At 37.6% G+C, this 13,268-nt stretch overlaps 1 protein-coding gene and 1 long non-coding RNA gene across 3 annotated transcripts in view; one reads left to right on the top strand and one right to left on the bottom strand.

Moving 5' to 3' along the window:
- The window catches only part of LOC120543100, a 32,282-nt gene extending 25,119 nt beyond the window's left edge, over window positions 1–7,163 (top strand). The window contains exon 4 of the long non-coding RNA XR_005636288.1: window positions 7,049–7,163. This is a non-coding gene — a long non-coding RNA (uncharacterized LOC120543100). The remainder of the gene's footprint in view (window positions 1–7,048) is intronic.
- The window catches only part of arhgap4b (Rho GTPase activating protein 4b), an 85,057-nt gene that overhangs the window by 54,914 nt on the left and 16,875 nt on the right, over window positions 1–13,268 (bottom strand). For both annotated transcript variants that reach the window (XM_039775948.1, XM_039775947.1), the window contains exons 3-4: window positions 2,119–2,314; window positions 1,715–1,877 (exon numbers count right to left, since the gene is read on the bottom strand). In XM_039775948.1, the coding sequence (XP_039631882.1) occupies window positions 1,715–1,877; window positions 2,119–2,314 (359 nt within the window). The remainder of the gene's footprint in view (window positions 1–1,714; window positions 1,878–2,118; window positions 2,315–13,268) is intronic.

Here is a 13,268-nt window from a genome sequence, read left to right on the forward strand (position 1 = left end):
GCAGTTGCTCATGGAGTCCCGAATGAGGCACATTACATTCCTTGTGAGGGAGTATCCCCTATGGGTGATCCAGGTCACTGGATCCATATTGTTGTGGACGCCCATGTAACACCTGGCTTCAGAAGATAGATGGTCATTTCCAGGGAGTGAAACTGTACCACATATCTGCCTGGCAGGGTTGTCAATCAAAATTATGAGCTGTTTTGTTATGTGGTGGATGCGGCAACACACTGTACCAGTGCATGCTCCCCAACCTGATCTGATCTGACCTGACCTGTCATGCTTTATTTGCAAAGCTATACAGGGACAGATGTTAACACTTTGGAGGGAGGACCCAGGATCTCAAAACCCCCAATAACATACTGTAACTGTTTGGATCTTTGGGTATGCAAGCACCTTTCCAACAGAAAGGACTCTCATAAAAAAGACACCTGGAAAAATAATCTGAAACTAATTAACCGAAAATGGTGTAGTGAAATTAAGCATCAATGATTCTTCTCTGATAAAACTTTACATGACAGAGCCAGAAACTGACAGGAACACATCATGTTTCACAGTTAGCAAAGACTGCATATCTGTACATCTCATGTAACAATGCTAAAAACAAAAGCCAGTTGAACACTAATTTCTGTGTCATAAAACAAAATATAAACCAAAGATTTGTGGGAAAGCCAGCTTGTCAAATAACCCATGTGAATATGAACTTGAAGCCCACTTGATTCAACAATATTAAGAGAGCAGTGTATAATATACAGTAAATTTTCCACAGTACTTTTCCAATTTAATATATATATATACACATAATATTTTCATTTTTTCTTTTATGCATTTGTTGTTTTAGGGATACTGGTGAGAATTAAGCCTAATATGGATTATGCCATGTGCTGTTGGACTTGAAAGCTCTGGATGATGCCAGCATATGCATTCAAGCATTAATCACCCATTATGCAAAAAAGCAAGAAATTGGATGATATCAGCTTCTTTTGTATTCATTTTAAGTAACTTGTTTTTCGTGTCTGAAAAGCATTGTTTACAGAAGCCAAACAGTAATGTAATACAAAAAAGGGATAACACTTGACCACCTAACATGATCGCATTGACAGAGCTCTCAGAAAAAGAATTTGGTATAGCAGAGTGAGATTACTTACAAGCGATTGAATTAAATATGTAGTTTAATTTACAGGAAGAACTAACTTTTAATTAAAAAAATTAGATTGGACACGCACACATGTTGGCCGTCTAGCCTCCAAGCTGGTCATCTAAGGGCATGCTTTGTATCTCATTATTGTTTGGCTGCCGATTAAAGAAAAAAACAATTAAGGGTTGAATATTGTTATTTTAACATTAAAAAAAGAAAGATGTAATTGGTTAGTGATTAAGAAAGTGGTTGGATTGAAAACCTTTCACCACCACAGTGCTCTAAAACCTGTGTTTGACACTGATGATGTCTTTACTGATGAATGGTGACATGTAAACAGCATTAAGTGTAGAGTAGGGTAACTCTTAATTTTGATCTTCTGGGTGTGGAAAGGTTTGCTATCAATGTGGTTACCATTTTATGAGACAATTTTAATAAATAGTTTTTTGTTGTCATAATATATATCTTATATGCATATATCAATATTCAACTAGGTTTTATGTGTGTGTTATGGCAAATGCTGTACCTGGTGGGGATCAGCACTGAAGGATATAGAAATAATATCACTTGATGCACCTTTTTTGAGAGTCGAGAAATATCTTCTGTGATGTGGGACAGTCGGACAGTCATGTTGTTGGTGTAGACTTCACTCAGTGCAGCATGCTCTTTACTTTCCTGTCGTGTCTGATTTAGTATCACATACCAGCAGTTAACAGGGGACAAAAGATTTTGTTCCTTCCTGACAAAAAAAAAAAAGATTGAAACAAAAATCATTAGAAGTCGAATAACTAAGAGCATGATGAATTCCTATCAGTAATTAAAGTCAGGAAATATGTATTGCTTATTGAAGAGGCAATGTATGAATGCCTACAATAATGTCTTGTAAATTTAGCTGAAATATTATGAATATGCTCTGGCACAGACCTGCACATGACACATGTATGTATTACCCACAATAAAGTAGTTCATGCATATTTTACCTGAAATTCTGATGGTCTTTGGAATTACGGATCCTGGAGGAGAACCTCTCAGACAACTTCTCCAAACTGCGGGAATATTCCAACTCAATTTCAGACTTACGACGAAAGAATTCAGAGAGATCTTGCATTAGCTGTATGCGGATCTCCACCTGCTGGTCCAAGCATTTTAGTTGTTCGGCCAGCTGAGTACGCAATTCTAGAAAAACAATAAAAGATGTTCAGAAGGTGTTTTGAAAAATCTAAGTTTCATTAACTTTACTTTCACATGCATCAACAATATGAGTTCCCAGTTGTCAAATGCAGCTGTCTTCAGTGTTCATCCAGGTACTGTATGTGTATCCTACAGAATCTTATTCCCAGAGATAGCACCTGCTTCTGCCAGTGTTGTTATATATGTGTGTGCTTTGGTTGTCTAGTGAGGGATAGTTAGAGAGAGATTAAGCATGCATGTAGCTTGCAATCAAGAGAAAAGAACTTCATCCATCCATCCATATTCTAACCCGCTGAATCCGAATACAGGGTCACGGGGGTCTGCTGGAGCCAATCCCAGCCAACACAGGGCACAAGGCAGGAACCAATCCTGGGCAGGGTGCCAACCCACCGCAGGACACACACAAACACACCCACACACCAAGCACACACTAGGGCCAATTTAGAATCGCCAATCCACCTAACCTGCATGTCTTTGGATTGTGGGAGGAAACCGGAGCGCCCGGAGGAAACCCACGCAGACACGGGGAGAACATGCAAACTCCACGCAGGGAGGACCCAGGAAGTGAAGAGAAAAGAACTTTATAAAAGTTATTTGGAATACATTTAGCTTTAATCAGGTTAAAGCTTAATAAGTTTAATACAGCTGTATAACATAGGCACAGTGGTAGCACAGAACTAATTCCTGCATCACAGCACCAGCAACTGCATGGAGCTTGAAATTTCTCCTTTTGCATTCATGGTTTGATTGATATCAGCAAGTGTGCGTAACCATGTATACTTGTATGTCACAACACTGAATACTGGAAACGTGTTCATAAGGGTTAACATGATACCAAAATTTCAAACTTCGATAAGGTATTAAGAAAAATATAAAAATTTGATACCATTTTTCTTGCACAGCACAGTATATAATGTACAGTTGTGCTTGAAAGTTTGTGAACCCTTTAGAATTTTCTATATTTTTGCATAAATATGACCTAAAACATCATCAGATTTTCACTCGAGTCCTAAAAGTAGATAAAGAGAAACCAGTTAAAAAAATGAGACAAAAATATTATACTTGATCATTTATTTATTGAGGAAAAGGATCAAATATTACATATTTGTGAGTGGCAAAACTATGTGAAACTCTAGGATTAGCAGTTCGTTTGAAGATGAAATTAGAGTCACATGTTTTCAATCAATGGGATGACAATCAGGTGTGAGTGGGCACCCTGTGTTATTTAAAGAACAGGGATCTATCAAAGTCTGCTCTTCACAACACATGTTTGTGGAAGATTATCATGGCACGAACAAAGGAGATTTCTAAGGACCTCACAAAAAGAGTTTTTGATGTTCATCAGGCTGGAAAAGGTTACAAAACCATCTCTAAAGAGTTTGGACTCCACCAATCCACAGTCAGACAGATTGTGTACAAATGGAGGAAATTCAAGACCATTGTTACCCTCCCCAGGAGAAAGGAAAACACTGCATTATGGCATAAGGACATTTTCCCATCTGTGAAACATGGTGGTGGTAGTATCATGGTTTGGGCCTGTTTTGCTACATCTGGACCAGGACGGCTTGCCTTCACTGATGAAATAATGAATTCTGAATTATATCAGAGAATTCTAAAGGAAAATGTCAGGACATATGTCCATGAACTGAATCTCAAGAGAAGGTGGGTCATGCAGAAAGACAACGACCCTAAGCACACAAGTCATTCTACCCTAGAATGGTTAAAGAAAAATAAAGTTAATGTTTTGGAATGGCCAAGTCAAAGTCCTGACCTTAATCCAATCGAAATGTTGTGGAAGGGCCTGAAGCGAGCAGTTAATGTAAGGAAACCCACCAACATTCCAGAGTTCAAGCTGTTCTGTATGGAGGAATGGGCTAAAATTCCTCCAAGCCAGTGTGCAGGAATGAGCAAAAATTTACCGGAAATGTTTAGTTGCAGTTATTGCTGAAAGGGGGGGTCACACCAGATACTGAAAGCAAAGGTTCAAATACTTTTGCCACTCACAAATATGTAATATTTGATAATTTTACTTAATACATAAATGACCACGTATAATATTTTTGTCTCATTTGTTTAATTGGTTTCTCTTTATATACTTTTAGGACTTGAGTGAAAATCTGATAATGCTTTAGGTCATACTTATGCAGAAATATACAAAATTCTAAAGGGTTCACAAACTTTCAAGCACAACTGTAACTCAATGAAAATGTATTTATATAAATTGTACTTCTCTATGCATTAAAATCTTTAAATAAATAAAAACAAATAAACATTTAGTCGTTAAACCACAAAAATAATTAAGTACAATATCAGTTAATAACCTTAACATTAACCTCAATATGCACAACAGCCCAACCCAAACACCATAGTTCCTATCAAATGCCAGTCATAACCTTACAGTAGATAGGCAAATTTGGATTTTGAGCTGGTTTCTCCAACAATATGAGAAAACTGCAATAAAACAGGGCTGTCATCAAAGTAAAAAAAATCCTCGAATCACATTCATTGCTGTGCTAAGCAGTGTTTTGATACAGCTCCAATGAAAGCACACCACACTGCTGCATTCATGCATACTCCATTTATGAATTGTCCACCACAGCCTGCAAAACCCAATCAGCCTTCACATCTTACAATTCAGTTTGTACTAAAATATACAGAGTATATAAGGACACAGAGGAGATGCCCAACTATTTACTCAATAGAGCACTGAAAAGTTAATGTGCACTACAATATATAGTAAATTTGATAAAACTAGCCTGCAATTAAAAATAATTCAAAACACCTGTCTCATTTAACTGACTAACAGTATTTAACTAACTAGCTACAGTATTCCCAATGGCATCCTACTAGGTTCAACTTTCAAAAGCCAGAACAAATGTAATGTGCATTTGTAATGTAGTCTGTAAATTTGAAACCATTAAAAACAGGTATTGAAACAATTATCAAATTGTTAAAATCAATGCTATATTGATATACTTTTGACAAGCTTAGAATTAGTAATAATAAGCTTTCTCCCTCAATTAATATGAAGGAAATAACATTATCCCCTTTTTCCACCCCTAAAAGGAGCCCCCAATTATTTGTAGTATGAACACTGGCCGCTATATCACTAGCTTGATTATATTAGCTTATATTGTTTCAAAATATCTATAGCAAAAAACTGGATTAAAAATCAACACATACTTTATTAATAGGGTTCTCTCCTGGGTTGCATGCAGCACACTCTTTTCTGCTTGGCTTTGTGATTTTGCAAATGGCCATTCTCTACATTTGCTTCTTGTTACACCCAGTGCTGCTGTGATACTCTTAGATTAAATTTACTCCCTAACAAATGCAGAATTAAATATATACCTATGACATTTGTTTAATCCTTGCCACTTGATTGCATGTTGTGCACAAGCTTAACCTCTCCTCCAATAGCTGTCACTAAACAATTGCAGCATGTGCATGCACAATATACCAAATGCACCAGATAATATCTTTCAAAAAAACGCAATACTTTTGAAAAATAATACAATTATTTTTTTTTGAGTGGCAGTAATTAGCTTCTACATGTATCAGCATGCATGAAAACAAAAAAAACTGAGAAGACCATACATTGACCTTTTGTCCAAAATCATATTAAAGGCTTCTTGGAAGTCTGAGTATACAGTATTATGTTCTATGCCTGACATTTTTCTACTTTTCTAGTTCCTAGTTTAAAAAGGGCGGCATGGTGGCGCAGTGGATAGTGCTGCTGCCTCGCAGTTAGGAGGCCCGGGTTCGCTTCCGGGGTCCTCCCTGTGTGGAGTTTGCATGTTCTCTGGGTGCTCCGGTTTCCTCCCACAGTCTAAAGACCTGCAGGTGATGCTAAATTGTCCCTAGTGTGTGTGTGCCATACAGTGGGCTGATGCCCTGCCCAGGGTTTGTTTCCTGCCTTGTGCCCTGGGATTGGCTCCAGCAGACCCCTGTAGTTAGGATATAGCGGGTTGGATGATGGATAGTTTAAAAAGCTCTAACATTTACTGTATTCATTATAATGACATGCAAGTAACTTTGTTGTTTCTGATAATAATTTCCATAATTTTGCATGGATTGAAGAAAGGCTAATTGTCCTGTAATTAAAGGGATCCATTTTGTCTCCATTTTTGTTGATTTTATACTCAGTGCATTCACTGAATAACCAAGGAAACAGCTTCCAGGTCATTAATGGCCCAGACCAAACATTCAGGAGTGCTATTAAAATACTCTTCATAGAGTTTAACATGTGAACCTTCTCCATGATCTTAAGACTGTGCTGGGAAACATAGCTAGCCATCTTGCAACAACATGTATGCATGTGTCATCCTGTAGGAACTAGACTACCTGTGCAACCTGAATCGGCTATAGGTACCACCTCATGCTACAAGTAGTGACAAGGACACTAGAAAAACAAAAAACTAGAGAAGAATCAGCTAGATAGGATAAGGAGAGAGCAATTGTCTGTTGCCAACTCTCGCAAAACCATTCCCTTTATGAAGGTTGTCTTGCTTTTGCCTCTCCAGTGCACCTGTTGTCACTTTCATTTGCACCAAAGCAATTGAAGTTGATTCACAATTGCTTATGCTTCCTAACTGGACAGGTTGATATCCCTGAAATTTCACTGACTTGGTGGTGTTAGACTGCAATGATTAAGTATTCCCTTAATTTTTTGAGCAGTATATTTTCTTAATTATTCCTATTTTCCTGTCTGTATTTCAGAATCAATGTTCAATGTTTTAAAGATAAGGAGATATACTGACTCAGCTTTGAACATTAACATATACAGTAACTGCACTGTGTGCTCTTTTCTCTAAGGAGAGTGTTTATGACAGCAAAGAGGTAAGTCAATTCCTGACACTTAATGTCATGGTAACTTAATATGTTTGCTTCACCTTAAATCTAATGTGAATAGTGCCTACATCATTGACAGATGCAACTTTATTCATTGTTCACAAGACGCAGATTTAATTATTAAATGGGAATGAAAGAAAAAAATCCAGAAAGTGGAACACTTGGGAGTTCAACTCCCTGAAGCATAATAGTAGAGGTGCATCAAAATAAATTACGTGCATTGAGAGGATTGTGGTCTTACAAGAAATAATAAAATATCTATATCTTGTGGACCAAGCAAGAGGTCCTTTGATCTTAAAGGGGAATAAAGACATTCAGCATCCCCTGTGTAGAATCATAACTTCACTAGGTGGTCACCTACAAGTGCCTACATCATAAATAATACTTTCATCTAATGCCCTTGCCTATTAAAGAGGTAGCTTGTCCAATGCAGCCTTACATACACAATTGCTGCACCTTGACAGCGTTATCATCATTATTAGGAGGTAACAGTGGAGGAATATTATAATAATAAACATTTTAAAACTTATTCACTTTGGGCTTTTCTCTAACTCCTCCTAACAATAAATGATTATTTTATATTAAGATTAACGTGCCCTGATTCTGTCATTTGATAATAATAACAATGGACATTTTCACCTTATTTTAAAGCCATCTTTTTCAACTTTTGTCAAAAAATACTTTGAAAATTTGAAAATGGTTTTAGAACTTCCTATACAGAAATGGCTATAAATTCTAATACATGCCTAGTTCCAGAGATGCTCTATGAAAAAAAAAAAAAAAAACACTTTCCTTCACCAAACTGAAGTTCTACTGTAACATTTCTAACTATTCAGCAAATCCCTGCTGAACAGTATAAAATAGGTACAGTACAGTGGTTAATGTTGCTGCCTATCACTCTAGAGGCCAGCATTTAAATGTGACCCCAAGCACTGTCAGTGTTGAGTTGATATTTCCACCCCATTTCTGAACAGGCGTTCCTTTAGCAGCTCCAACTTTTCTACCACATCCCAAAGAAATGTGGTTTAGATTAACATTCAAATTATACATAAATTGCGATGGGCTGGCGCCCTGCTTGGGGTTTGTTTCCTGCCTTGCGCCCTGTGTTGGCTGGGATTAGCTCCAGCAGACCCCCGTGACCCTGTAGTTAGGATATAGCAGGCTGGATAATGGATGGATGGATTATACATACAATATAATGTATTGTGAAATACTTAGCTGGTAAGCCCTGTGACTCTGCATCTATGAAGAACATAAAAGAACAACAGCAATAATACACGACTTTAAATATATCAATAAAAATCATTATTTGAATTATAAAAAATGTAAATTTGATAATTAATAACTAAAAAATGTAATGAGTTAACAAAAGGGCATAAGGCAGTTCTAGACACTTTCCTTATTCATAATGAGGCCTCCCCACATCCCTGAACAAATAAGAAGTCAGAAAATTTATAGATTGACTATTAAAAATAAAGATAGATGAAATCAATGGGGGTGTCATTACTTTTTCCTTATCTTCTTTTTCATTGTAAGCATACAACACTAGATGTAGAAGTTAGTTTCCAAATAGAGTTCAAATTAATTAGATGAATGGAAGCAGGTACTGAAAAAAGACAGTAAAAGCAGGACTGTAACAGTTAAAGACCAGGAGGCAACTCAGCTAAAACAGGAACACGTCTACTGTAAACATAATTATTGACAAGATGAAGGCAGTTCTCCAGCTGTAGTCTAAAGACAAGAAAACAAAAGAGAAAATGATCCAATCTACCTGTGGCAGAGGTCATAGCTATGCAAGGCACTGTAAAATACACCTCATGAACACATTTACATAATAGCTGGAAAATTAAATATCATTAACTAATGTATAATTATGTAGACATTACATGCAGATGCCAAAGCAATGATGAGTAGGGATCAATAAAAGGCATTCTGGAATTGCCCACTGAAATGTTCCATATTTACTTTTCCCCAGAAATACCATGAGTGGCAACTCTCCTAAACACACTCAGGTATATCCTTGCAGCCTTGAGTTAATGGTTCCCCTCTAACAAGTCAGCGAGTTCCTGGCAGAAGGACAGGTCCTCATTATACAGGCAAAGTGTAAACAGCCTCATGCTTCAAAACTAACAGACGAATTTTCAAATCAAGGGTTCTTTCATAAAACTCAGGATGCTCAATGAGGCAGCCACTGTACCTGTGCAAATATGGGCCTGGCATGAAACCATGCTCACCCTTTGAAAAAAGGTAAAACTTTTAGCATTAAATTATTACACATCTGATCCCACTAGTTTAGGAGTATAGGAGTACAAGTATGTAGCTCTGTATCTTTAAGAAAACTAAAATCACATTCACAAGAATGACATGTCAGACACAGTTTAAACATTCAGTTAACACATTTTCTGCAAGAAGAATCATCAAAAAAGAAAGATAATGTACTCTCATTAAAACAGCCTACTCAGGCCATCATGGTACACTGGTGTCAGACTGAAAGCACAAACAAACTGCATAGTGCTAAAATGAAAAAAAAAAACACTAATACAAAAGTCTTATCTGGTGGTAGTCAGTATTAGGTGGATAAATGTATTGTTCAAAATAGCTTTTTATATTTTATGATAAAAAAAAGTTACACGCAGTAGTAGTGGGGTTAAATCAGCATTAAACTGCAATACTGAACATGTGTTAAATCTGTAAGAAAATATTGCAAAGACAGAATATACAAGCAATTTGTTGAATAAGAAAACTACCACATCTGCAGGTAAAAGGAGCCATTTGCCATGGCATAGAATTTATACAAGTGTAAAAGAGTGCCCTGTTGTAAATCTAATTAAGCATTGTGGCATCTCAGAATGCTTCAAGTGTGCTCCATGAGAGAAAGAGATAAAACCAAAAGTAATACAGACCTTCCCTGGAGAAACATGTTTGTGTACCTGGGTCCTACCTACAGGAAAATGGCACCAAACAGATCTACCACTAAAGAAGATACGATGGGTCACACATTTATGTCTTGTGTTCAAACGTCTCTTGGCAAGCAGTGAGTTATCACAGACAATGGTAACCGAAACAATGTCACCCAGTGATCTGGTTGTATGCCAACATAAATGTTGTATAGATTGCAACACTGTCTTTGAACCCAATGCTGATAGGCTTGGAACTCACTGCTGAAAATAACCCAATCAATAGCAGTCTAATATGCTCAAGTTTGTCACAAGTCCAGATGCAGTAGGTTAACATCATACATCAATTGAATGCATAACAATGGAATGTTCTTGCCCCTCTTCAACCTACCAGCCCAAAATGAAAGGTGCTTCAGGCAATCCATGAAAGGTGTTACATCTCACCACATTGTGGTAAATGTTAACATCTTCACCTCATTTCCTACCAACCCGACCACCTAGCCTCAATAGTACCTACGACAGGGTCCCTGTCAAACTAACATAATACTTTAATATCTACATTGACTACTGAGTTGTTATTGCATTGTCAAGGGATTCTTGTGCTGTAGCAGCAGAACATGTGTTCTGAGATCACTATTATCCAATATTTTAAGAATATTACTGGTGGTGCCATGTCTCAGTTTAAAGCAACTAATTCAGTGTGTTTCATTACACCTCCTGTGGGTTGGCGCCCTGCCCGGGGTTTGTTTCCTGCCTTGCGTCCTGTGTTGGCTGGGATTGGCTCCAGCAGACCCCCGTGACCCTGTAGTTAGGATATAGCGGGTTGGATAATGGATGGATGGATGGATGTTTCATTACACTATAATGTGAAATTCAAAAATATTGACAATTGCATTCATTTAAAGCATTCCTATTTTGAGTAAAATGAGTTCATGGCAGATTTGCAATGGCAAGTCTCTTCATCGTGAAACCAATACACTGCTCTCAAGCATATTAAGCAAGCAAACCTAATCATATGTATATCTGGCAATGTTGTGTCCTAGTTTGTTTTTTATATAAACTGAACCACTGATTGTGGGAGTTATATTTTTCCACTAAGTGTACCTTGACTAGATCAAATCAAAAATCAAATCAAAATCTTTATTGTCATTGTAGCAATGAGACATTAAACAACAAAATTTTAGGTGCAATTTTCCAGTGCAATAAACTGAACTGTATATAACAATGTATGATAGATATTAGTGAATGTTTTATAATTTAGACAACCATTTTTGAATCCTTTCTGGGGGTTGGCTTTGTGGTCTTTGGCCGGCTTGTCATCCTGGCCAATACCCCCAGGCCGCCAGATGGAGCCCTCCCTGCAGTATGGAGGTGCCCCGAAGACCAGCAGGGAGTTATGGACTATGTAGTTTTTATACACGACCCTGCTGGATACCACAGGGGCCACAAGAGGGAGCTGCAGGGAGGACCGAAGAATCATTCGTGCCCTATAATCCGGAAGTGCATCATAGGAAGAGCGACGTGCTTCCGGGGTGAGAAGAAGGACTTGTACCTGACCCGGAAGTAATAAAGAATCACGTGGACTGGGGATTGGCAACACTTCTGGGTCTGGGAGGATAAAAGAACTGTGGGAGCTCCCAGACGGCGAGCTGAGCTGGGTGGTAGGAGAGCAGCGTGTCTGGGAGTGGTGGATTGATTATTGTTAGTGATTTGTGATTGTATTAATGAGTATTGTGGAGGAGAGGGTGCTTTGTGCACTGTTGATAATAAATATAGTCTGTTTTTGGACTTTTACCTGGTGTCTGGAGTCTTGGACAGGGGTTCAAGGGTGCGATAGCGCCCCCTATCTGTCACAGCTTCAATTACAGGAGAAACACAAGTCCATTCCATCTGTAACATTCTAGAAATGAGATATATGAACACTACCAGAATCTTGCTTGATTTTGTTAAAAAAATGATTCCACATATGATTAGAGAAATTCATATGCAATAAAAAAGCATGTCTATTGTAACCAGTAGGGGTCATTGCAGAACCCCAAATCTAAAACACAGACACAAGACTTCAGGGTAAATGTAAGGTTTATTATTAACAATTACCTTACAAAAAGCTTCTTTAACAATATAGAATACCACAAGTTATAATTCTCTTCTTCCTCTCTTGCTTCTCCTCCTCTCCTCTCCAGGCTCCAACTCACCCAGATGTGAGGGGGTAGCTCCTTGTAACTTGGATCTAGGAGTACTTCTGGTATCAGGGCATAGCCCAATGGAAGTACTTCCAGGCCAATCGTAAGTCCCAAAACCAAGTAGCACAGCTTCTAGCATTGCCCCCTGACCCCCTGGAGACCTGTTCTATGGCACTACAATTCCCAACGTGCCCTGTGGGTGTCTCCTGGTGTAACTGACCCCAGGGTTGCAGTCATCTCGCAGTTTGGGGGAGTATGTAGCTTAACTACATTGTCTCCCCCTGTTCCTTAATTACATTGGCATCCCAACCAGGTAATGAATCATGCCCTGTCCTGGTCAGGATGCCAGCCCATGCCTGCCATCCGTTACACTATTCATAATGCTAAAATGAAGTAAATGTTCCAGTATACTGAATGACATACAGGTACAGATATAGCACACAGATCAACACTTAAAACAGCATTAATGGGGAGCCTTCACATAGCAACAGTGAAAGGCAAGAGATAAAAATTTATACACAAAATACCACACAAATAGTATGCTCAACATTTGTGAAAAAATGTAAACATCATATTTTAAGGAAAAATCATAAAAGGGTAAAAGAGTAAACCATAAATAAATAGAAACAGACCAGCCCTGAAATAGGTATTTTTTAACACGTGAAAAATCAACAGGTATAGGAAAATAAAGACTATGAGTAGAAAGCAGAGAAAATAAAGTGTGAGCAAGATAATAAGAAATAGAAAACCACCAAAAAAGATAAAATGTAGACAAGAAAAAACTATTTATTAATTATATAGAATAAAAAATCATTTGTGCAAAGTTTATGATTGAAAATAGCATCATACAAGAAAAGAGAATTGAGGAGCAAATTATATTGCAAACACATTGCACTAAAAGTTTAGATAATAAACTTAATGCAGAATTGGTTAAAAATAACTATAAATAAGGTGGGACAAAAATAGTTGGTTTTTATGTAATAATTGTATGACTAAAGGTGTTAGCAA

Source organism: Polypterus senegalus, chromosome 13 (genome assembly GCF_016835505.1).
Source record: "Polypterus senegalus isolate Bchr_013 chromosome 13, ASM1683550v1, whole genome shotgun sequence".
Lineage (NCBI taxonomy): Eukaryota > Metazoa > Chordata > Cladistia > Polypteriformes > Polypteridae > Polypterus > Polypterus senegalus.